The sequence below is a fragment of the Lampetra fluviatilis genome, chromosome 7 (assembly GCF_964198595.1).
Source record: "Lampetra fluviatilis chromosome 7, kcLamFluv1.1, whole genome shotgun sequence".
NCBI classification, from domain to species: domain Eukaryota; kingdom Metazoa; phylum Chordata; class Hyperoartia; order Petromyzontiformes; family Petromyzontidae; genus Lampetra; species Lampetra fluviatilis.
Window position 1 is genome coordinate 4,920,782 of NC_136281.1, and position 24,730 is coordinate 4,945,511.

Below are 24,730 nucleotides of genomic sequence, written 5' to 3' on the forward strand. Positions count from 1 at the left end.
TCTTTGCATGTAGAGTATACAAGCACACATCTGATTTACTCTGACCTCGCCTTTGATTCGAAAATTAATGTTGGGGAATAATAATGCTCCACGTTACAATACCAGTGCCACAATACACACAACATCTACAATACAGAGTATTTTGCAAATGTCACTATTTTTCTTTTTACAAATAACAATTAAATTTCGATTTAAAGCTTTCGTGACTGCAGGGATTCATCTTCTTGGTTCTTTCGGCAAAGTCACGTAGAAGGAAGATAATAAAATAATAAAAATAAAACATAATAAAATACAATTCTCACGACGTTTCAGCCACAACGCAAGCAGCCGTCCTCAAGTGAAGAACAGGTCTGTCGGAAAGACAGCGCCTGTCGGAAAGACTTATTTCACCAACGCCACATTTTCTTCACAATAAAGTTAATATCTGAAATGGTCGATTAACGTAAGGTCTTTAAATAATCCCAATTGTAAAAACACATACATGATGCTTGTAGTGGCAATTAGAACACATATAATTAGATTATTTACATTTACAAGCAGCCATTAAAATGTACCATAGATGTTTTACATTCATTCCTAATTAAGTGATAATTATTAACAAAGATTTTTTCTTATTATGCCTATGTATACTGCATATAAAATAATGTCTTTTCAGAGTAGAATGTAATTTTTTTGACAAAAACGGTTTCCGACAATCGTGCATATACGACCAGCGAGATGCACTCCTTGTAACATCCTTAATTTGCATATGAATTTACGAGCACTGCACAGGCATTTGTCACATAACTAGACTTTTTCCAGCTTGACAGCAATAAAGGAGCAGGGCGTAACCTTTCCCAAGGACCCCTGAAATGCATCTTTTATTGACACTTTTTTCCTGAATGGAAAATTCATTCCCATTTGCAAAAGATAAGAAAACCAAAAAACTATTTTTGTCTAAACAAGTTTGGTCCAAGTAAGACAACACTTCTTCTCTAACATTCACCAAGAAGCAGTGCATTCCGTAATGACCGAAGCAACCTCATTGCAAACACATTTTAAAAGAAAATGTTTCATCGGAAAGGATTCTATTGTGCAGATGACATTGTACATTTCTTTTAAAAAATCCATTGTGTACAAGAGGGAAAGGAGGATGGAATTTACGTCTGACAAGGCCCTGACAGTGGACTGCACGTTATTTCCAGTCAATACTTCATGCCACTCTTTGGAAGTACGGTATTCATATAACAAAAAAAAACATTTAATCAGAAGGCTGGCGATCAAAAGTGTGGTTAAAGATGACGGTAGAATTTCACCCAGTGGACATAATCACCTTGTATTTTACAGCAATTCATTATACATGCAAGGATGGTGGAATGTGCTCATGCAAAATGCACTCGGCAAATCTGGCAGAGACAAACGACCCGCATACAGTAATAATGTGAATGCCACATCGGCAGTGTGTAATCCTGCTTGCTATAAACGCCACGGCATGCCACAAAACTCTGAATGAGCACCACACCCAAACGTCTGGAGGATCGAGTTGAGACATCCCACAACACCCACTGTATTATGCCTTTAGTCTTGCCCACACTGAATCACCATGGAAACTACACTACGCAATCAAAAAAGGTCACGGCCGATGTCAAGAAATAAAACATTCAAATCCCATCGGATGTCTTGCTCGTTTCCTTATTTCTCTTCTAAATAATCACTCGTCACCCAAATCACTCAACCGAATTCCTTCAATAAACAGTACGTGAGAATCCTCTTCCCTTACATTTTCTTTAATGAATACAACTGAACTGAAATCCTTACGATCCATTCTAAAGGAATTCCGTATATACAAAAAGAATTGACAATTGCTTCTACAGTTTGATTTAAAGCCACAACCTTGCGTACCTGTCCACGTGTGTGCATTCCTAACCTCTATTATCCTACAGCACAATGACATCCAGATACTATTTGTATTTTTGGACCACTATTTAAAACCTAACTGACGTGTACTGTGTACGAAAACTGCACAGAGTTTCTACGTAGGAAACGAATGTGGCACTTACACTGACCGCTGTGCAGGTACAACTGCGCCCATTATTTCAATTACCAGTGTCCCCAACTTGTTTGTCAGCTGACGTCCATCCCTTCCCTTCGGCCCTGAAGTAATCAACTTCAGAGCGCGTTGCTGAATGAACTTTAAGTGTTTGATCAGTCAAACGAAAAGCAAGTTAATGTGAACCTTTAGAGCATCCAACACTTACATTCGTTCTTACCTTTTGTAAGCTTGATGGGTTCAGCTGTGTCTTGTCTATAATTTTAACTGCCACCTAAAAACGGGATATACATTATAAAAACAATGACTCAAACTGAAAAAAGCTGTCGTTTGCAACATCTTGTGCTAAAATTTTAAGATTGTTATCAAATAATGTTCTACAGTAGTTAACATTAAAAAAACCAGAAGCTTACACAAAGAAATGTATAAATTCTCATGTTAGTATAATGTCTGACTTATTCCAATACAATTGTGAGTAATAATATAATCTATGTACACCCTATTGTGCACAGGAATGTTAAAGGGAAAGTTTGGCTTATACAGTATCACACTTGAAACGACTTACACCAGCTACCAAATTATTGCCTTCACAAGCACGAAACTGTCTCCCCGACAGACCTGGTCTTCACCTGAGGACAGCTGCTTGCGTTGTGGCCGAAACGTCGTGAGAATTATTTGATTGTTTTATTTTTATTATTTTATTATTTCCATTCTACGTGACTTTACCGAAAGAACCAAGAAAAAGCACGAAACTCGCACAATCTCTGACACACAACGTGGACCTCAAGAACCCACCCCTGTGCAAGCTAAGAGCCATAATTGGTCGCAGGCTCGACTTCAGGTGAAGGAAATGTTGACAGCGATGCAGAGTAAGCAAGAGCTCTTGGCTTGGTCATCGTTACCTCTCGGCCGGTCAGGGTGTGTCGCGCGAGCTTGACCTTGGCGAAGTTCCCCTTGCCGATGGTTTTGAGGAGCCGGTAGGTTCCAATGTGCGCGTGCTCCACTTCTGCCACAGTGATGGAATTTCTACAACGGGCTCCACTGCTTCGGCTGGGCTTGGTGACCACGGTTGTATCCGGAGCTCCATCTACTGCTGATGTGTGCTAGAAATGGCAAAATATATGGGCCTTCGGTCATAAATAATTGATCACATCCTATAACTGCAACCCGTGGCATTGATTTTCACAAATCGGAATTTCAATAAAAACAGTGCTTTCGTTTCCAGGTTATGAACAAAATTGATGTTTTGCTTTCAAGTGTTAACGAGTGCGCAAACCATTAACATGTCAATTCCAAACCATTGGATATTGAGACTTTGTTCAAGATACGTGAAAAGCAGACAAATGTCATTTCACAAACAAGACAATAAACCAATATCTGCCATCAAGAGGCAGTCCCTCAATGATGTACCCTTTAAAAAATGTCAACGCAGCACTGTTGTAAGCAGCGATGACATAAAGGTCGAGGTCAGATTCACAACTTGACAAAGTCGAATACACACATTGCATTGGTGTGCGATTGCCAACAAAAATGTGACAAGAAGCACATTCGACACAACAGGTGACGCAGGCCCTCGTCAGAGAGAATACGAGGCAATACACAATGAAAAATTGTTAACGCGTGGTACCAAACTCACAGTGGGGGGGGGGGACTTACGACACAGTCCCGTGCCATAAAACTGCTTTGGTCCGGCCCGTCAAACAACTCAATGGGGCCATTCGTCCTTGCTCTAGCACCCTCTGGGTCACCCTACCGCACATCCTACCATTATTCTTCTACGACAATGCGGACGGTGGTGTTGTGGAATGGGGGGGGGTGTAATAGGGTGGTTTACACAGCATGGTCACGTCGCCCAAAACTTTAGTCCTAACAATGCTACAAAGCCGAAAACTTGCACCGCTGCCTCCTCCAAAGGCGTAGCCTAAGTAGCTGAGCTTTGGAGGGGTGGTGGACACATTTCTACTCCCCCCCCCCCACCGGTACCACCACCACCCATCATCTATATTAGATGCCATACGCTTCAGACCAATCTCAAGTGTAACGGTGCGTAGATATCTCACTTATCTGCCACGACTGTTCGGCTAAACCTCGCGGGGTACGACCGATTGGAACATTAACAGTAGCGTCCCGTTTACGGTGTCGTAACAGTGCACGTGCGTGTGTCTATCAGCAGTTTAAATGGCCCCTACTTGAACTGCTCTGCGACCCCCCCCCAAACCACCACCAGTGAAAAATAAAGGCTACGCCCCTGGGTTAAACATTTACCGCAATTGTTTCTGTGCAAGGGGCCCAACCCACAACATCCAGAAGCAGAAATTATAGACGCAACAATGTACACATCGTGCAAATGCACACGTAATATAAGACGATCCACTGCTGGATGAGGTCATTTTGGGGCCACGCTGTGCGGGGGGTTACTTGACCATATTTCACCACGCTAGTCCGTGTGGGTTGAATGCAGAGAGGGCATATACACGGGAGCACAGAAGTACAATACAATTGCCAATACACTACCCTCGGATACACACTAAGTGGACGCGCAGCCTACAACAACCTGTTTGGCCATGGTGGTCGCTCATCCAGCAACTAACTACCCAGGCGGCAACCTGCCTCGGATTGAAACCTCGACAGGACGTGTACCATGGCATAAAAGCTACAACACAGCATACCGTAGCCTTAAACAATACAAGGAGCTGCATGGTGTACAGCTCAGCGATACGGGAAGCGAGTGGGGTTCAGCCGGGGCCGACCTAAAAAACGTCGTTCCGCACGAAACAAGCCAACAGTGGCACGGAGACGACGACAACGACCTCGTCTCGGACAAACGGAGGCAAACGCGGGTTGTGTGAGAGTGTTGGTGGAGTTTAAAAAAAATAGAGATCTGCAATGACAACACTTACGTTCTCCGTGTCGCGTTCATTGACGGTGGGTAATGGCGTTCTGGCAGACATCTTGAGTGTTTGTGTTGGGCCCTCTTGAAAGAGCTGCCAACGATGGTGAATTGGGTAGCAGCGGTGTGGTGGTGGTGGGGGGTGTGTCTCAAGCCACCTCACTGGCGTGGTATCTGTCTAACAATACTGTTGTTCTTTAACATGTGAAGATGTGGAAGTAAACGAATGAGGTGATGGAAAAAAAATACAATTGCACCAATGTTAAGGTGGGTTTTGTGGTGGTGGTGGTGATACTGTTTTGTATGCACCACCCCCCAGGAAGAGTTTGCAAACAAATGTGTAAAAGAATGTCACGGTCGTGATCGGGATTAAAGAAATTACAAACTTGGTGCAATTGGTAACAATTGAAGGCTTCTAAATTAACTATTAAACTAGAAACGTAGATATAGAAAATGTGCTGAAAACAGGTACAATTATTTCACAGGATAAAAAAAAGTTCAATTTGCAAAAATAAAACGTGGTTTAATTGGGCAGAGAGTAAAATATACTGTTATATACAAATCACTCTGTTTTAATATCGTTATTTAATTACAGCTCAAGTACGGTTGCAAAACATTATTTAAAAACCCCACAATTCCTCTCCAATATAAATGGGGGGGGGGGGGAAATACCAAAATCACTGAGTAAAAACTAATTATAAAACATCCAATTATAGACTAAAAACAATGTGTTTGTTTTACAAAGAAAAAAAAACCCCAAAGTAAAAATCTCTGAATAACGCCGATAACGACGCCGGGAGCCCCTCACGCCCCCCCACGAAGGCGGACAAAGTTGCGTCTCGGACGCCCAGAGCCTCGGCTCCAGCAGCAGCAGCACTCAGTCGTCAACTACCAAGTAGACGATGACGACTAAAAGACGAAGTGCAAATTGACGAGCTGATGAAGAAGAGGTGATGATGATGATGACGCCGCCGCGGCTTCCCGGCACCGCTGGGCCGCGGCTGGGCCACTCGGACGCGGCTCCCGGGCGCCACAGCAACGAAGTCCACCACCCACCACCACCACCACCCCTACCACCTCCTCACGCTTTCACAAAACACTACAATAATTTTCAAAAACAACACGCGAAAGGCAACGCCGCTGGGCTCTTTCGACTTGTTCACTTGGTGGGGTTCCGCCGTTTAAATCGCTGGAGGAATTATCGCGCCGGGTCGGTCACGGGCGCGGCATTTTTCGCCTCCTCCTCCTCGGCGGCTGCTGCGTGCGGCACAAAAAGCTCTGCACGGCACGCGGCGCGGGGCAGCGAGCGCGGCGTGTTTTTTTCCGCCTCGGTTGGCGGCAGCGGCGATGCGGTCCGTGCTTCGGCTCGCTCGCTCGCTCGCTCCGTCCCTCCCTCCCCCAACCCCCGACCGAGACCCCCTTTGCCGCCGCCACCACCTCCACTCCTTCTTCCACACAGCGGCGGAGGGATATTTGCGAGGGGAGCCGCGCGCGCGCACTCGCTCGCTCTGCCCCGCCCCACTCGCCCTGCCCCGCCCCCCCCACTCGCCCCGCCCCCCTCACTCGCCCTGCCCCGCTCCCCCCACTCGCCCTGCCCCCCCCACTCGCCCCGCCCCCCCCACTCGCCCCGCCCCCCGCCCACTCGCCCTGCCCCGCCCCCCCCAACTCGCCCTGCCTCCCCCACTCGCCCTGCCCCGCCCCCCCACTCACTCTGCCCCCCCCCCACTCACTCTGCCCCCCCCCCACTCACTCTGCCCCCCCCACTCACTCTGCCCCCCCCACTCTGCCCCGCCCCCCCCCCACTCGCCCTGCCCCGCCCCCCCCACTCGCTCTACCCCCCCACCCCCTTTCTCGCTCTGCCCGCCCCCCTCTCCCGATTTCGCCCCCCCCACCTCTGTCGCTCTGCTCGCCCCCTCTCTCGCCCCCCCCCACCTCTCTCGCTCTGCCCCCCTCTCCCTCTGTCTCCGCGCCCTCCCACAAACGACTACGTAAATAATTAAACAAACAACGGCGCGGCGGGTTTAGTGACGTCATGCGCGAGCTCTTTTCCCCCCCTCTCCACCGCGCCCGTGCCTCTTTCCCCTCCCACCCCATTGGCTCAAAGTGGAAAAATAGGCGGTGGCTTCGTGGTTGGCCACGCCTCAAGGGGCGGAGTTTATGCAAAACAGGTGTAAAGGCGGGGCTGGAGGTGGCGTACCCACGACCCAGCCCACTGACAACACCCGCGTCCTCGCTCACCATTGGTGGAGCCGCTGCCCCCTGACCAATCACCATGGAGACTCAAGTTTCCCCCTTTCTTTAAACTTCCAGTTTAGCTTTTTTGATGTTGCTTCCAGCCTTTGCTTCTCGCTTGCTAACATTCAGTTTCAAACATCTCGCGGAAAGGTGTACAAAATGCACTCGGCCATTGTGCTTTACCAAAAAGCATCAGCTCTTGCTGATGGCTTGCAGTGTTCCTCTTGTGTTGGGGTCACCATCAAAATAAATTGAGCGAATGTGACCAATTGACGGGCAGCACTGAGGCGTTCTTGCCCCCTTGCTTCCAGATTTTAATGTACGGTACTTAAACCTCAAAGTTTGAGTCTTGTTTTTAGTTCCATATTTACATTTGCGTCACTTCAATTACTGTTTCTTGTCTCCACATTCAAAGTTAGATTTTTGCTCCAAGTTTTCCACTTCTTAAATTTTCCACTTGCGGCAACCGAATGAATGTTTATTTTAAATGTGAAACCAGTCTACAGATTTGTGCACTTTCTGGATAAGAAATATGCGAAATGCAAGTGTAGTGTCGTCTGTGTGTGTGGTTGGCGTGCGTCACACACACACACACACTCAGTCCGAGACGAGGTCGTCGCAGGAGGCACTGTCATCCCCTTTTATTGTTGTTGGGTTCACCTTTATTGACTTTTATAAACAGTTTGCTTTTAGAGGCTAACTCCTCTTTCGTTTCCACCTGATGACGACCGCTCGTGTTGCGATCGAAACGTCGTAGTTTTTTTGTTATTTTCTTTGAACCTATCTACGTGACTTTACCGAAAGACCCAAAGAGACGAGTCCAATTCCAGAACCGGCAGCCCGGAGCTCCCGCTCTCCGCTGCTTTTATTCCCCTCGGCGTGGCTTGGCTCCGCCCTAGCCGCGCCTTCCTTCTCAAACCCTCCAGGTGGTTCCAGAGGCTTCCACACGAGGTCTACCGTGACCCTTGCCCCAGTTCCTCCGCCCTACCGGCACACCCGCGTATATGCCCAGCGGCATGTGCGCTAAGTGCCCACCTGCAGTTGCAGCTGCTGTCCAACAGTCAGCGCTATGTCACTACACAAGTAACCAACTACAGGAATCTGGTTCCTTGCTCGGCTCAAATATTTTGGTTGCTTTGACGAACCAATTTGGTTTTCGTTTACGTCACGTTTCAATAAACTTTCTCCCTGCCTTCGCTTTGCGTGTCTTTCAGTTCTCTTTTGCTAGGACACCCCCCAGACCTACTCGTTGATTCATTTCATTTCGCAATATGTACTAATGACGTACACTTGGCTTTTGAGTCATTTGACAGATGGGATTCAAAGCAAAGTGATATTTAAAAACAATTGAGACTAAAATAAGAACCGTGCAACGAATTAACTAAATACACAAATTAGAGACATTTATTGTTCAGAAAAGTGAGCTTGAGCAGGACACGTCATGACTAGAAGGGGGTGATGGCCATGAAAGAGGTTGGTGACATGCCCAAGAGAACGCACCCAAAACGATGACCCTCCCCAGATGGAACAATGACATCAGCTCGTGTGCAGGAGCGAGGCGGATTGTGGCATATGAAGACCCTGAGGGCTGACAACGGAGTGGAGAGGCGTTCATCCAGCAATTGACAGATCATGGCTGTTGACAATGATGAAACTATAGCAGAGCTGTGAAAAGAATAAACAGAATTTTAACTTAAGTGCAAATTAACATTCAGACCCATTTTGAAATGGTGTTTTCTGTACTTAAAAAAACACTTGCATTCATATTGTTTCATTTGTGATTGGAATAACTTGTTAAAACTGTCTGGGGTGAATTGTATTCAGTGTAATACACTGAATAATGATTATTATTGCACTTAAGAGAAATAGTCAATTTTATAATGATTTTTTGGAACATGACATTTGCTCTCTGATGCTTTCTCAACCGTGCTTTTTCAGCCTATTTTGCTTCACCGCTCACAATTTCAGCTTCAATGTAGATTCGTCCAAAGGTAGGTTTAGCATTTATGATGGGATGAGAGCCCCCTGGAGACAAAAGGTTTTTTATAAGAACAAAGAGAATATAAATTAAAAAAATAAATGTCAATAATCCAACATCACAGCAGCAGTTTGCACGAACATATATCCAGCAGCAACACAAGCAGATTCTCAGACATGATTAAAGGATATACTGGTTTGAAAGCTAACCCCAACTGCCACTAAACATAGTTTTTAATCAGCCCTTGAAAATGTTTTCACGTAAATATACTATTTTTATGTTTTCAGACGATAGTTGTCTTTCCATTTGTGCAGACTATAGAGTAATATAATTCTCAACCAGTAATCCGCAAGCGAATATTAAACCAAGTTTTCTTATTCATATTCTTTGGGTCTTTCGGTAAAGTCACGTAGGTAGGCCCAATTTTTTTTTTACGAAAAACTACATTTCGATCGCAACACAAAAGCGGTCGTCATCAGGAAAAGGGGGGGGGTTAGCTTCTAAAGACAACTGTTTATATAAAGGTTTGAAATAGCTGTAGCCCAAATGTCAGCAGCCAATGTTCGTGTAAGTGGTGGGCAGCGACTGCGGCGGTGGTGGGTTATCCACCAAAGGGCCGCCAGGCAAAAATCAGCATGCCAATGTAAGATCGCCGATCATCCACAGCGAGCGCGCCGAGGTGGCTATGTTAATATGAGAGATTAGCATGTTAATGTGAGCAGCAACCTCGAGTATGACGCGCGAGGTGGCTGTGTTGGTGTGAGAAATTTTATCTGTTAACTAACAGAAGTACCCGGCGTTGCCCGGGTGAAAAAAATATTTCTTAATAACCTTACATATATACACAGATGAAATAAATAAATAAAGTTGAATAACACTAAATCGATCATTAAACCACTTTAAAGGTGACGGATAAAAAAACTGACATGCCTATTCCCATCGCAGGGCACGGGACGTGCCTCCCGCCAAATCCCTTGCAAGCGAGCGTACACAGACGGACAGACAATTTTTGAGTACGACGTTTCGCTGGTAATTGCATCCAGCATCAGCAAAACGTCGTACTCTGAAATGGTAATTGTTGTGGTTTCACGCTTCAACACACCGGTGGGCTAAAGCAGTGAACTATTAGTCTTTTATCAACGTGACACTTTTTTACTGATTGGCCGTGTCGGGTGGTGGAGGGTTACAACACATTAATAAATAAGGCGATCTAAACCCAATAACGTTGTTTATGAATAATGGTCGCGAAAGCCTACGTGTTACAAATTGACTCACTTTACTTAATAACCAGGCTACAGTCTACATTATAGACTGCCAGTACACCCACCCAGCTTAATAACCAGGCTACAGTCTACATTATAGACTGCCAGTACGCTCACCCAGCTTAATGACTATTTGTACAGTCAACATTTAAAGAATCGATTCTTGGCGCGTCGGGTTTAAAAGTAATTACACAGTTTTTTTTTCATTGATATGTAATGTTTGAAAGTTTTCAGAAGATTTTAAATGTATTTTCCCCACGGGCAACGCTGGGTATATCGAGTTTATACCACAAAGTCGTCGCTTGACACGGGTGGGGTGTCGAGGCCTAGTACCGTGCAGAGCCTCCGGCCTCGCCTAGATTGCCCACCTGGCTGAGGCTGGGTACTGGGGCCGTTACCCCCCCCCCCCCCCCCCGCTACAATAATAATGTCTAATCGCTATAATTTTATTATCTACCGACCCTATAATAGTAATTGCACACATTGGGGTGGGGGGGGAGTGAAGAGGACGTGAAACTTTGATGAATTTACCTCAGAGTCGCGTATTAATGCGTGCGCATATTTTTAACGGGAATTAAAAATGGCGTCCACCCCGCAGCGAATGCGTCGCTACCCGTTGCCAGGAGCAACCACCGTGTTCCGCGCCGGTCGTCCAATGAAAGTGCGTATGGTCCGGCGACCCACAGACAGACAGACACACACACAGACAGACAGACAGATTTGCGATTTTATATATATAGACTAGCAGAAGTACCCGGCGTTGCCCGGGTGAAAAATATATTTCTTAATAACCTTACATATATACACAGATGGGCTGCTACCCCTGCCCCCCCCCCCAGCCACGATCTCCTCGGCCGCTGTGCAGTAATATGTACGGCCTATAGTGTGGTGGGGTGTCGAGGCCTAGTACCGTGCAGAGCCTCCGGCCTCGCCTAGATTGCCCACCCGGCTGAGGCTGGGTACTGGGGCCGTTACCCCCCCCCCACCCCGTGCTACAATAATACTGTCTAATCGCTATAATTTTATTATCTACCGACCCTATAATAGTAATTGCACACATTGGGGTGGGGGGGGAGTGAAGAGGACGTGAAACTTTGATGAATTTACCTCAGAGTCGCGTGTTAATGCGTGCGCATATTTTTAACGGGAATTAAAAATGGCGTCCACCCCGCAGCGAATGCGTCGCTAGCCGTTGCCAGGGGCAACCGCCGTGGAAAACCAAACGGACCAATCGTGTCTCGCAAATCCCTCACATTTCGTCCAATGAAACTGCGTATGGTCCGGCGACACACAGACACACACACAGACAGACAGACAGATTTACAATTTTATATATATAGATGTAAAAAAGTCAGAGCCGAAAATAACTAACATCGGAAGGTGGTAGGATGGGAACATCACAGCCAGTTGTGACTTAAACTGGTTAATAACGTCCTTCTAATGATTGCTCAGTTTGTACCCATCTTCTCAGTTGAAATTGTGTCTGTCTATATAAATGGATGGCTTCATGAACGAATCTTTGTTGATAGCCAGTGGGTTTGCAAAGTACCTTCGTTTTAGAGAAATCTATTTCGTATGAGCCCACCTCATTAAAACAATGATCAGCCACGGCTGAGGCATTGGTCCTACCATGTTTCAGATCTGCCTTATGTTCACGAACACGGTCCAAGACATGTCACTTAGTTTCCCCAATGTAACTACTGACGCAGACACAGCTTAGTTAGTAGACGCAGAGGTATTGCATGTCAGAGATCACATCCTTCACAGATGAAATCAGATCACAAATTTACGTACTGTGTTAAATTGAACCTGGATCTTGTTTGCTCATGATTTTGGAAATATTTTTGGTGACCCCTGCTATTTATGGCAAGGTGGTGGTTTTGATTGGGTCCTCAGATGGTTTTTTCCCAACGGTTGGGGTGATAGCTTTACGGATGTTGTAGTCTGAATATCCATTCGTCTTGCGAGCTTGGTGTACATGCTCCAGTTCACTGGCTAGGTGATGATGGTCAGAAATACATCGAGCTCTATGGTGTAGAGTTTTGATGAGGGAATTATTCTGGGATGGATGGTGGTGGGAGTCAGGTTTTCTTATAAAGCATTGCTTGTAATTTATAATTAGTGCATACAAAAACAATGTTTTAGATTAAAATTCCAGCCCTTTTGGCAGGTCCCCCCACATTCGCAGCTCGACTGCTGCCCTGCTTTGGAGGACGAGGGGATGGGTTTGTCACCAGGCATCACATCACAGGCCTCTCTGTCTTAAACTGTTCGAAACATTCCCAGCTCAAGCTGCCACCGCCCGGGCATTGCGTGATGTTTTTTTTTTCCACGAGCTTTCCAGTCAAATACTGCTTGCCAATCATGCATGAGTGTATAAATACATTATTTAATTTAGAAGTTACAAGAAGGAATTTAAAGTTCACTAAGGGGGGTTAAACAAACTATAACATTATTATGAAAATGGACGCCTAATCTTGGGCTTCAAACATAATAAGTGGGACGATTATTTATGTCTTGGAGGTACAATTCTCTGCAGTGTTAGTACACAGCATACACAATACATTACCGTGTCATTACTACACTTAACAGATTCACCCACGTGGAGGCCAAGGGTTAGGGCTATGAAGCTATTAATATACGACATACAGCCCAAAACGTTCACACTGCATGGATGAATGTAGTAATTTAACACGCTTATCCCCCCCATCACCACCGAAGTGCACTTGTGATATTTTCTTTACTGTGCTATGGATTACACCGAGACAAAAATAGTGTATAGATCAAATAAAGACATTGTAATAACCCTTGAAATGTATTGGATAGGACACAGTACGATAATGATGGCCAATGGATGAGACAAGTGAATGAATGACAGAGATGACCACTGCAAGGATGGAAGTTAATAAATAGGTTCATGAGTAGAAGCGAGATGGATTGTGGCATAGAACTATGAGATGGCAACAGCGCATTGATAGTGCTTTATAATGATATTATAAGGCACTGACAGCCTGAATAGGCGTGTTGATATGTTCACAGTAAATGGGCAGTAACGAATCTAAGAATAAAGTTCTATAATATTTACGTGACAAAACAGCTAGAGAAATAAAGCTACCTGCTAAATGATTGATTGTAGTGTGAATAAGAGCCCGGGGGCTCATGGTCTGGTCACATACAGCCAGCACAATAAAACACAGCACGTGTACATTTCAAACAATCTCTTCCTTGTCACACCTATGGAAAGAATGTGTTACAATAAGTAGAATAAATAGCTGATCTTTTGTTTGTTCAATGTGGTTCTGTAACTGGCACTATTTGCAAATGCAATGTAAACACATTTAATCAGATTGAACAATTTAACAGCATTGTTTGATAAGTGGGTAAGAAATAGATTTAAATTAGTCATCCAATGCTATTCTTTTACAAAAACCCTACTCCAAATTTGTACAATTAAATCGTGTAAGTGAAGCACCAGCCACTATAAGACTATTAAATGAAAGATTGCCTGCAAAGAACATTATAAAATTACACATTGGAAAATTATCTGCTATGCCATGGATGGTTTCAGAATCTGTAAATACATTTTAATTACGAATTTGCAAGGCGTCTCTGGCTTAAGCCGGTCAGGTGTATGTGCGCAATTTAGTGTTCACTCTGACACGCATGATGTAGGAGTGGCATAATCGTGATGTATAGCAGTTTTCAAACACGAACTATATTTGGAAACACAGGCATTGGGAGGATCAGGTTTGCTTGTAAGACAATTAACGCAAGCCAAAATGATCGTTCAAGGCTGAACTTGGTTACAGTATCTTGTTCCTTTAATTATGCGAATACAATAGAATCCTTGAAATAAATAATATTAACATGACACAATATAATTACAGTATTTAACAAATGTAGTTCAGGTATTTTATAGATTTTTAAAACCACCCTTAACATTTTACATAACGCAGCAAAAACATAGCTACGGCACAAAGTTCTCCAGTCAATATTTGTGGAACTGGACATTATTTTCTTCAAATATTTTCCATTATTATGAGACGCTCCACATGTCACGTGTTGACAAATATGTAAATGAAACCACGTGGTGCACAAAAATGTTATTTTTAAATCTGAAAAAAAAAATCTTAACAGAATACCAGCAATATAAATGCTCTTTACTCAGGAGTCTCAACTTTTTTTCAGGAGAGTCCTGCATTGGGATGTTTGACCAATTCCATGTAAGGGTTTTTGGAATGTGGGAGGAAATATAAGGGGGACTTAATCAGATAAAACCGAGACATGTGAGGGGACATCATTTAAAGCTCTGCAGAAATAAAAAAAAAAGTATTTCATTATCCTGGCCGAGTGGCCACTTTTACATGCTAAGTCTACAACTGATATTTTGAGGCAGTATTCCATTCAAGTACAAACCAGGCTCCACCTGGCTTAGCTTGAGCTCTGAGATGGGGTGGATTAAGGTTGATTTGATTGTCGGCTGCGAAGACCAAAACACTGAGCAGCTTATCGGTTTCAACTATTTGCTTCCATTTTAACTCAAGTGCATTTGATCCAACGACTCCGGTGTGGGTGGGTGGCGAGCGACAGCTGTGGCGCTACTCGAGACCCACAACCCCGTGCGCGGTGACTGCATAGCGGCAAGACGACTGGGGGAGGTGTGGCGCGAACACGAGCTCCATGGTGCGTACGACATCCGGCTGTTGGGTCACGTCTCGGTTGCGAGCGTGTGCGCACGTGGTGGGGGCGCCTGCTTCTCGCCACGTGCCAGCACCGGTGGGCGCTGTGCCCTCTGCGTGGCCCCGGCTCACCATTATTCGCATGAGCTGCATGTGGGCCCAGGTGATGCCAAGTGCAGGGATAACTTTACTGCAACACACACGAGCCAACTGGTTACCGCATTACCAAGCAGGGGTTGCTAAGCATGTGGGGACGTGTCGATTCATTGATTCAGATCAATTTTGCGTAAGATACATTCATCAAGTTAGACATGTGAGAACTACGAACATATTTGGCTAAATATATGCAAACGATTTGCTAATTCTACGTTGAAGTTAATTGTATGCATACAACTGTACAAATAGCAAACAAGTTTGACAATTTATATAATATGGTAAAAAATTAAACGAAATAACAATATTGTGGAATTCATTGAATTGCTGGTGGGTAAGGGGGGGGGGCAGTGCCTTATTATGGTGCCTACTTGTTATAAGATAATTTCCATTTTTCTCATAGAGACTGGTCTCTACTAATGTGGAATTTCCACAACTGCCTCAGAAATGAGCAATGCCCAATGTTAGGTATTGAAGCCTACTAGCTTCAACACGTTATTACTTATGGGCTAATTTTGGTATAAAGCACAAAGAGGATTTTCCTTGGCTGTACCCTTCCAGCAATGTTTCAAACAATGTTGACATATATGTATGGGGTCAAGACTTTTAATAACACTATGATGCTCACATTTGGTGTTAAAGACCATTCACAATCGACAGTAAAATAAATGGCAAAACTCCATCACCTCTGTGCACCTGATCCATGGTCTTGGCCAGAAACATTTCCAGAAACCTGCAAAAACACACATATCTATTACTATTAAAATTATTGCAACAAAAAAAAAATGTCATGTTCCCTGTAGAATTCACAAATGTTCACTGCCATTCATTCAGGTAGTGGTTTTCAAAATCCTCCAGGACTCGCCTCCACATATCTCTGCACTGTGACCTCACTCTATTCCCAGCCATACCTAGTTTAACCTCGCACTAGTAACTGAGGTCGTCTGTCAACTTCCATTCAATGGCAGGTTGCTCCTGCTTTGTAACTGCCCCGAGTATCTGATGTCCTTCCAATGGCCGTCTGCACTCCAAACCCTTCCCCTGTTCAAGCTCAAAGACCCTTCTTTTATCCTTTGCCAACATCTCTCTCCAGGAAGTATCTTCATCTGCTTATTTACCGTACTTTAATCTCATTTGCATTTAATCTCCTTACCACCTCCCAAAGAAAACAGGTAGGTTTTCAAAGCGACTTGTAATCCGAGTTTTGTCTTCTGGGATAGGTCACATTGAACATTTCTTCACTCAAGCTTTCACTTCTCAGGTCTTCATCAGGAGCTGAAGATGTTCGCAGTATTACATAGCTTAAGAGAAGAAAAAAATTATGAGACCTCCTTTACCAGTGGCAAAATATAGTAATAGGTTTTTACCATTTCAACTGGTATAAAGGTGTCAGTTTTTGTACCAGTTGAAAGGGTAAAAATCTATTACTAGAAGAAAAACATTTTCCAACGTGGATGAGTGTTGTGTTGTTGTGTCATGACACTACGGCAGCTGACCTGGTTGACACAGATGACGGGCGCCGAGTACGTGTTGCTCAACTCGTGCAGCTGCGCACCGAACTTGCGCAGCTGCTGTGCCCGGGCCACGGCCTCGTGCACGGAGAACTCGGAGCGGAACAACGCCGCGATCGAGTCCACGATGATCAGCCGCACAACACCGCGGGACAGCAGCACCGGCAGGCGGCGGGTGATGCAAGTGTACAAGGAGGCCTTCCGCAACCCCACCGTGGAAGATTTTAAAAATGACAAATAAGAGATAATTAGATAAGACTTTCGATTCAGAAATGCATTACATTTTAAAGCACATTTAGAGCAATGCGTTGGTTTCATGTTTATTGTTCCAAATTTGTCCGTGTCAGTTTCCATTCTGAAGAGGTTGTGGTTGCCCCCTACTCACAACATCTGCTGCGTGCTCAATGTAAATGTTCTCCCCGAAGGAGATCTTTGCAAGAACATCTGGCGGAACGTCCTCTCTCGTTTTGGTCTGAGCTTGGATCATTTGAACGAGGCGCTTATTGGGAAATGCATCTTCGGTGCACACGTACACAGCCCCTGTGACAGAACAGATCAGCCTCAGGTTGTATATGGGGGTGGGGGGGGGGAGTTTGCCAGAAAAAACTTAGCTCAGTTGCAGTGAAAATGAAACAAGAGCAGTAACACAGCATCAATACGCGCGAATCTCACACCGAGTCGGATGGGTAAGGCTCTTATACGGAATGAAGAAGGAGAAAAGGAAGTCTGAGGCCAAATTTAGACACGAGACAATAGAAGTTTACCTTGGTGGTAACGAAGCAATGAAAATTAAGTAGTTTAAGAGACAAGGTTTAATTTTCGATGTAAAGCTTTCGTGACTCCATGGATTCATATTCTTGGTTCTTTCGGTAAAGTCACGTAGCCGTCCTCAGGGAGGACGGCTCCTTGCGTTGTGGCCGAAACGTCGTGAGAATTTTATCTTATTATGTTTTATTTCTTTATTATTTTATTATTTCCCTTCTACGTGACTTTACCGAAAGAACCAAGAATATGAAGACAAGGTTTAATTTAGGCTCCACATAATTTCACAAATATCAGTCAGTATGGTCCTTCAAATATAGTTATCCTTAGCGTTTTCTATTGCTCAGATTACTCCATCGACGTGCAAATTTCGAAGAAGTGAACATTTAACATATTTCCTCCAACATCTGAAATTAACACAATGTTTTCTTCCATCTCTAAAATGTTTTTATTATGAACTACACCTTAATTAATTTGAAATAATGCTGTAATTTAGCACTAATTCCAATCAAATGAACATACACAATACACGTGGTCAAGTATTGATATGTAGTTTACATGTGAATGGCAAATTTTTGTTAATCAGTGAAGAATGTATTATGTGGGGGAGCAGGGGAGGTTACGTTAGAAGTGATTTTTTACACAGCAACACCGACTGACATGGATCTATTCTGGACCAAAGTGTTGCCCGCTCAAACAAGCGACTAATTCTGAATGTCATCCGAAGCACAGAGAAACATAGGGTGACCAGACATTGACATTATATAACTTCCAGTGAAATAACTCTGATAGAATAAGCACATGACCAGGGCTGGCGCATCGAATCGGACACAATATAATTGTCTCCGATTGGGCTTTGTATGTATGCATGAACTTATTTCGCCCCGATTGTAGCCAACTGCACGAATTGGAGGTGTGGAGGAAGGATAACAAACTAAACACAAAAAAAGCAGTTCTTGTGTCGCTCAATAAATTGCAAAAGCACATAAAGGTTACATGTATAAAGATAACAACGCGCTGTGACAGCTCTTCTCTTGGCGACAGTTCCTCCCCGTTATCGGTCTGCAATATTCGCCGTGTGTGAACCGGGCTTAAGATGCCACCCGTCCCCAGACCCCGGAGCCCAATCTGAATGCGGCACCTGCTCCAAGTCCCCCGTACTCGCGCGGGTACTGCACGGTCAAGCTGAGCTGCATGCAGATCTGCGTCTTGCCCGTGGCGCTTTCCCCGACCAGCTCGCTTACGCCGGGCACCGGGAAGCCTCCTCGGAGAAAGGCGTCCAGCACGGGGCAGCCCAGGCTCAGACGGACCCCCTGCCCCGAGCACTCTCCTCGCCACATCTGCAAAGCTGTCGGTGAAATTGTACAAGAGCACGCATGTGGTGTCCAAAAGACAAGAATCTGAGAATTGAATGCTATCTATTCTCCACCACCACCATGAACGAATCTCATCCCGATTTCTTGTTGAATTTTTAGTCAAGAATACATAATGCTGTGCAATATTTTTAAACGTAACATTTTTCACATGATCCATTTTGGGAGCCGTTATCCCTTCTCGAAAATCATTGTGAGAATATTGTATTTTAAAACTTATAAAACACAATTGTATTGTATTTTTAAGTTGCACTGTGGAGGCAAGTGCTAAATTCGTTTTTTTTTGTCGAGAGCAGTTATGGTCAATGAAGTGTGACTACAAAGAATTGGGAAGGAGCTATACAAAATAACACATTTTATATTTTTCAAATATTGTGCAGCATAAGTATATAAAAGGTATATTAATTTTCTCTGAAGCCTCTGAAAATGGTTTGGTAATGATCCTACTTTTTTTACAGCATGGGAGCAAAAGGCTAAACGGCTCCCATTCAGGTGCACTTATTTTACAAACAGGTTTGTTCATTACCTGTGACTGCAGGGCGGTTAAAGAGTGCAGTAGCAACAGCACGGTGCAGGTGTTTCACGTCCGTACTGGACAACTTCGTCATGCGCTCCAGGTCAGGTCCAGAAAGACAGATGACCTCTTTCAACGTGTAGATGTGCGCTGGACAGAGACAACAATTGCACAACAGGCACTCAACGTGTAACCTGCAAGCATCTTGCAATTCAGTTACTTTGTAACGTAATTACGATCAACTGGGATCTTGCTGCTAAGCGACACCCACGGAAATTTTATTATTTACTTCCTTTCTTTTTTCCAAATTCATGCTGGGTTCCTGTTGAAACCTGTTCAAAAGGAACACAACTCGCTGGGAGCCCAGTGGGAATCGGAGCCAGGATTTTTGGAAAGAGAAGCCGTGTTTCTGCAGCTTGTGGGCTCGGAGGGACTCTCTCCAGCCGACCTCATGCAGAACACCACCCACACGCTTCCGTTCAGAAAGAGTTTTTTTTAATGCGGTACATTGTTTCTAAAAACCATGATTAATCTTCCCGCACAAAAAGTAACATTCACCAATGTACTTATCTCTGCCACACGACACATTTGAATGGATTATGGTGTTTTACCGTTCTCCCATAATCCACTCGGGGCCTTATGCCATCTCTGTGTAATGGGCTGGCTCGGACTCCCAGACACCTCTGAGCCCCTTGGCATCTCTCCCGATGCCACCTCAGGGCCCATACGTTCCCACAGACAATGGGTATTTGGGATTTTACCACAAACAACCAAGGCACATGGACCAAAACAGCAGCGCACAAGTGATCAAAAGTGCGAGTCTTGCCAACTTCTTAATGGGATTGCAGCATGCTGTTATACACACGTGTGAGAGCCAGTCGAAGCAGTTTGTAAAAGGGTTTGTGATAAAAGTATTTATTGCTTTGTGTTGGTTAGTCACTTTTACGTTAAAATACACTACTCTATTATAGATTCCACTGCAGCCCCCATTTAGGATTGCACACAATGACATATACAAAACAAGCTGCCCCAGGCCAAACAACAGATGACAACAAATGCGTGGCAAATTAATATCAGCCTTCCTTCCAGTCATTAGTGCCCGACAATTCAATGACTGTCGTGCAAGTAAGATTTCAGCCACAGGCCAAAACAGATTACGCAACAAGTTTAAACAGTAATACATTGTAGAATGTCGTACTGGTAGGAACCTCCTGGTTACACCAGCCCACGGGGGATTATTGTGTCCATCCGTCCGTCGTGCAGGGAGGGGCTGGGTGGGGAGGGGCTGGGTGGGGAGGGGCTGGGAGGGGAGGGTGGGGCTGGGTGGGGAGGGGCTGGTCACCCCGTGGTGCCCTTATAAAACTCAACGTTTAACCTACTCACGCCGGCTTGTGCCCGCCCTCACGGTCGGGCATATTTGCAGAATACACCATGCCGCCGTTGACCCTGGCCATTGACCGAGCAACCCAACGTTCCTACCAGCTACCTCCGCAGGAATGCGTTTTAATTAGGCAGTTAAGAACCCACTGAGATGAACTCCTTTGTGAGACGTTGGCGGAACTGCTGTGATTACATCAGGGTAGTTATTATGTCATGGTAATGTACTTGCACTGTTTAAAGTTTCAGATGACTCAATCTCGAAAAGTTAGCTGTGATTTTAAAATCACTTTGAAGACGATGATACTTTACGAGGTGCAATACTGTAGAGTCCTTAGTCACAGTCCACTATCCAGACAAGTTTTGCTGAGTCGCAGTTCTCATTCTGGGGAGGGTCCGACTTCAAGTGTTTGGTCAACAACCATTTCAGTGCCAGATTCTTTTCCGGAAGAAAAAAACCCGCCCAGAGTGGGCATGATGACGAATTAAAACCCAGAAAACCTCAGTGCTCTTGGCGTCACACTCGGCTGTCTCGTTAAAACTTGTGGCTTTTTTAATTAAATAAAAACAAATCACACAACTCAGCCGAGTGCGAACAAAGTGCTCAATTGTAGAGCTACTAAGCCCTAATCGCGGTCAGAAGTCCATAAAATCAGCACCAATGGGGGGGGGGGGGGGCAGCGAACAGTGGTTATCCTGGTTCTGTATATTGCTGTGTATGTGCAGTGGCAGTGATGTGTACGTAGTGCGGGTACGCGTGTGGTAAGTGTTTGTCTGTGAATGTGGTACTGCCATACGTGTGGTAGTAGGGTGTTTGTGTGGGAATGTGTGATTAAGTATTGATAAAGTGTTCCGTGGCCTCCTGCCAGCGGGCCTTACGACACACTTCACGCGGCCTCAAAGTGCACTTAGCCTGGCACAAGCGCCGCCTTGACGTCAGTGGTGAACGTCGGCTTGTCGTTGCGATACCGTCCCAAGTCAGTGAACCCACAGCGCCTGGGTCACCGTGACCTCTGGTCGGCAGCGTGACCTCTGGTTGGCACCGTGACCTGACCTCTGGTCGGCACCGTGACCTGACCATTGGTCGGCACCGTGACCTCTGGTCGGCACCGTGACCTCTGACCTCTGGTCGGCACCGTGACCTCTGGTGGGCAGCGTGACCTCTTGTCGGCAGCGAGCCTTACAAACTGCACGTGGCCTCCCAGGTGCACCTAGCCTGGCGCACGAAGCCGCCACGGTGACGTCTCGTTGGCTCACCGCGGCTGTTGTTGTTGTCCCCTCGCTGTGGCGTGTTAGTGTCGCTGTGCGCGCGTGGTTTTAAAGAAGCAATAAACCGGTTCGCGTGGAAGCGACTGCGCCGCCGCCCTACCTCGCTTGAGCGCCGCCTGCACGCGCGGGTTGATGATGAGCTCCTCCATGGCCTCGACTGCGAATCGCTCGCAAACACAACGCGAACTCGCCTCGAAACCCACCTCCGATTAGCGCGGTCGGCTTAAGTACGGTGCGAAAGAAGTTCAGCATACGGTGCATACATACTGCGGTGTGACTCGCAGGCACATTCGGATGAACGGCGATGGGTGGGTGGGGTGGGGGAGGGGTAAGGGAGGCGAGGTTGTTACGCGAGGTTAAGTCGCGAGACAAATGCCGGCGATAAGAGGCTTCAGGTGGTCGGACATGACCAGGATTTCCTCTTCATGACGGAGTTGTAGGACATGAGGAGCAGCATAAGGGATCGAGGGACCTCCCCATTGAGCTAACGTTGCTTTAACAATGACCTACGAACTTGGCAGAACGTATAAAACAATATAACGTTAGACTGGACACTTCAAACGAACCCCAAGGCCCTCCGCCGCGAGATTTGGCGCCAAATTTTTAAAACTTCCGCAACGCGTGACTCCGTTTCCAGCGACTGTCAACAATGACGTCACGTTGTTGAGTCTCGACAATTGACGTCACGTTGTCGCGTCTCGACAATGACGTCACCACCAAACACCACCTCCCCCCTGCTCCCCTTCCGTTGGAGTGACGCAATCGAGCTCGTTGGGACCAACGAACGCGAGGTTCGCGTGACGTCACCGCGCGGCGATGTGTCGTTGACGTCACCGCAGGCTTCCTGCCGGCCTGCCTGGGCCTCTCTTGAGTGGTGACGGGAGACGCGGATACGTTTACATTCTTACACACTTACACACGTACACACACACGTACACACGTGTGTACACACTCACACACACTCACTCAAGGTGTACACACACACCTGCGCACGCTGACATAAACCCCGCACTGTCATGTGCGCAAAGACACGTAGGCCGGCATTCGCCTACACACGTATAGAGTAGCAGTGGAGGTGTGTAGGTGTTTGCTTCTGAGGCATACATAACGTTTACACGGAATCTACACTTTAACATACACAAAGACACACTCATATTGGCATACACGCGGACGTATACGATGTACATATGAGACATACGCTGTCACACATACACTCTTATACGTATAAACATACTCACGTTCACGCGTAATCAGTCTCAGACAATTGCACACACAAACACGTTATTCATATCCTGTCAGTACACATACACAGATATATGTACTTACTGTTTACACGCCGGTGTACATGGTAATACTGCACATACACACATAAACAACACACTTGTAAAGGTAAACAAATACACACGTACCTGTACGCACACACATATAAAGACTAATATAATCTATAATACATACACAGACGTTGAGAAACACGGTGCCACATCACAGAGGAGGAACATCCCTGCAGAAGAATCTGCAATGTCTTGCTCCCTGAACGAGTTCTGTCAGTTCCAGGACATCAGCTCAGTTCGAGATCTCCTCTTCCCAAACCTCAAGCAGGAGACGAGGAAAAGAGGTTTGAGCAGCGAACATCGTCTCAAATTTAAATGCCTCCTATATTTGTGTGTGTGTGGGTGAGTGAGTGGCTTTGGGTTTATTGTGCTTTCAGGGTTCCTAATTCCTCTGTTCATGATCATTATGGATCTTTATGATGATGAACAGGCCCTGGTAACGCTACGTGGCCGAGGGTAGAAGCCATTCCCAGTGCACCTTGGAGTGGGACATGGATCTACTTTGGCTCCTACACGATGTTTACAATTTTTTGACCACGTAGTTCGAGAAGCCTTCCATGGCAATCTGCTACAGATACTATGGGAGTGTGATCGATGCTCAGGTGCGGTTAATGCGTGGCTCATACCCTGGTAAATGCTTGCTCTTGAGAAGTTGGAGACCCTGCTTCTGAACCTGAACCATGTAAAAAAGAGGTGGGCCCTTACTATCAGCCCCACCAAAATAAAACAACCTGCCCGGGTATTCTTGTGTTATTGAACACTCCACTTCCTCATCTCTCCATGAGTGCAGAAATGACTTGGTTGTAGAGAGAGTGGAGGATTGCCTGTACCTGAATTGTGCTCGTGGCCAGCTCCAGTTTGGCAGCAGAGGTCTCACACCGAATCGGTCAAGTGACGTTATCTTTTAATTACAGCTGCTTCATTCTATGTGGGGATTGTCTGGCCTGGATTTATATCCAGCTCTGTCAGTTCCCAAAAATAACTGGTTACATCTTGTCTTTTGGTGAGATCCTAACCCCAGGTCATAATTTTTTTTATGTCAGATATTAAACCTAGGTCTCGTCACTGTGTGGTGTTAACCCTGGTTCTCGTCCACTGTAATATCTTAAATCTGGATTTTTCATATCGAAAACCTTGGGCTTACCATGTCTTTGTAAGGTTTTATACCGAGCTTGCATTTTTACTCTGGGAGCTCCGAAACCCAATAATGATTCTGTGACATCTTAAAGCCAGGTCACGTCTCTCTCGAATATTAAACCTGGGTTAAATCTCGTCTCTGAGGTCCTAAACCTGGATCACAACCCAGCCGCACACCAGGAACATTTGAGCAAGTTTGTTTACAAACCTCTGAACCCAGTGTGCTCTTC

The 24,730-nt window shown here is 45.5% G+C and overlaps 3 protein-coding genes across 12 annotated transcripts in view; 1 reads left to right on the forward strand and 2 right to left on the reverse strand.

The window, feature by feature from the left end:
* LOC144933467 (MAP/microtubule affinity-regulating kinase 3-like) overlaps positions 1 to 6,295 on the reverse strand; it is a 49,997-nt gene extending 43,702 nt beyond the window's left edge. For 3 of the 10 annotated variants that reach the window (XM_078858254.1, XM_078858260.1, XM_078858251.1), the window contains exons 1-3: positions 4,930 to 6,295; positions 2,932 to 3,132; positions 2,238 to 2,303 (exon numbers count right to left, since the gene is read on the reverse strand). In XM_078858254.1, the coding sequence (XP_078714380.1) occupies positions 2,238 to 2,303; positions 2,932 to 3,132; positions 4,930 to 4,980 (318 nt within the window). In that variant the 5' untranslated portion in view covers positions 4,981 to 6,295. The remainder of the gene's footprint in view (positions 1 to 2,237; positions 2,304 to 2,931; positions 3,133 to 4,929) is intronic. The other 7 variants (XM_078858257.1, XM_078858261.1, XM_078858258.1 and 4 more) reach the window with 5 other exon arrangements.
* Positions 6,296 to 14,788: 8,493 nt separating this feature from the next.
* XRCC3 (X-ray repair cross complementing 3) lies at positions 14,789 to 22,181 on the reverse strand. The gene is made up of 7 exons (XM_078858017.1): positions 22,133 to 22,181; positions 19,465 to 19,536; positions 18,641 to 18,847; positions 17,123 to 17,277; positions 16,723 to 16,935; positions 15,913 to 15,977; positions 14,789 to 15,263 (listed from the first exon to the last, which is right to left on the reverse strand). Exons 1-7 carry the CDS (start codon positions 22,179 to 22,181, stop codon positions 14,993 to 14,995), a joined length of 1,032 nt encoding a protein of 343 aa, XP_078714143.1. The 3' UTR covers positions 14,789 to 14,992.
* Positions 22,182 to 22,847: 666 nt separating this feature from the next.
* Positions 22,848 to 24,730, forward strand: part of RAB3GAP2 (RAB3 GTPase activating non-catalytic protein subunit 2) — a 34,153-nt gene continuing 32,270 nt past the window's right edge. The window contains 1 exon segment of the mRNA XM_078858264.1: positions 22,848 to 23,647. Coding sequence (XP_078714390.1) covers positions 23,551 to 23,647 — 97 coding nt within the window. The 5' untranslated portion in view covers positions 22,848 to 23,550.

What these genes read in the sequence shown, in the direction of transcription:
- XRCC3 (XM_078858017.1), bottom strand. Translation starts at nt 22,181, where the DNA reads ATGGAGGAGCTCATCATCAACCCGCGCGTGCAGGCGGCGCTCAAGCGA. An exon ending in GCAGGCGGCGCTCAAGCGAG is followed by an intron (nt 19,537 to 22,132) that starts GTAGGGCGGCGG and finishes GTCTCTGTCCAG; the next exon opens with CGCACATCTACACGTTGAAA. An exon ending in GTACGGGGGACTTGGAGCAG is followed by an intron (nt 17,278 to 18,640) that starts GTGCCGCATTCA and finishes GTTCTGTCACAG; the next exon opens with GGGCTGTGTACGTGTGCACC.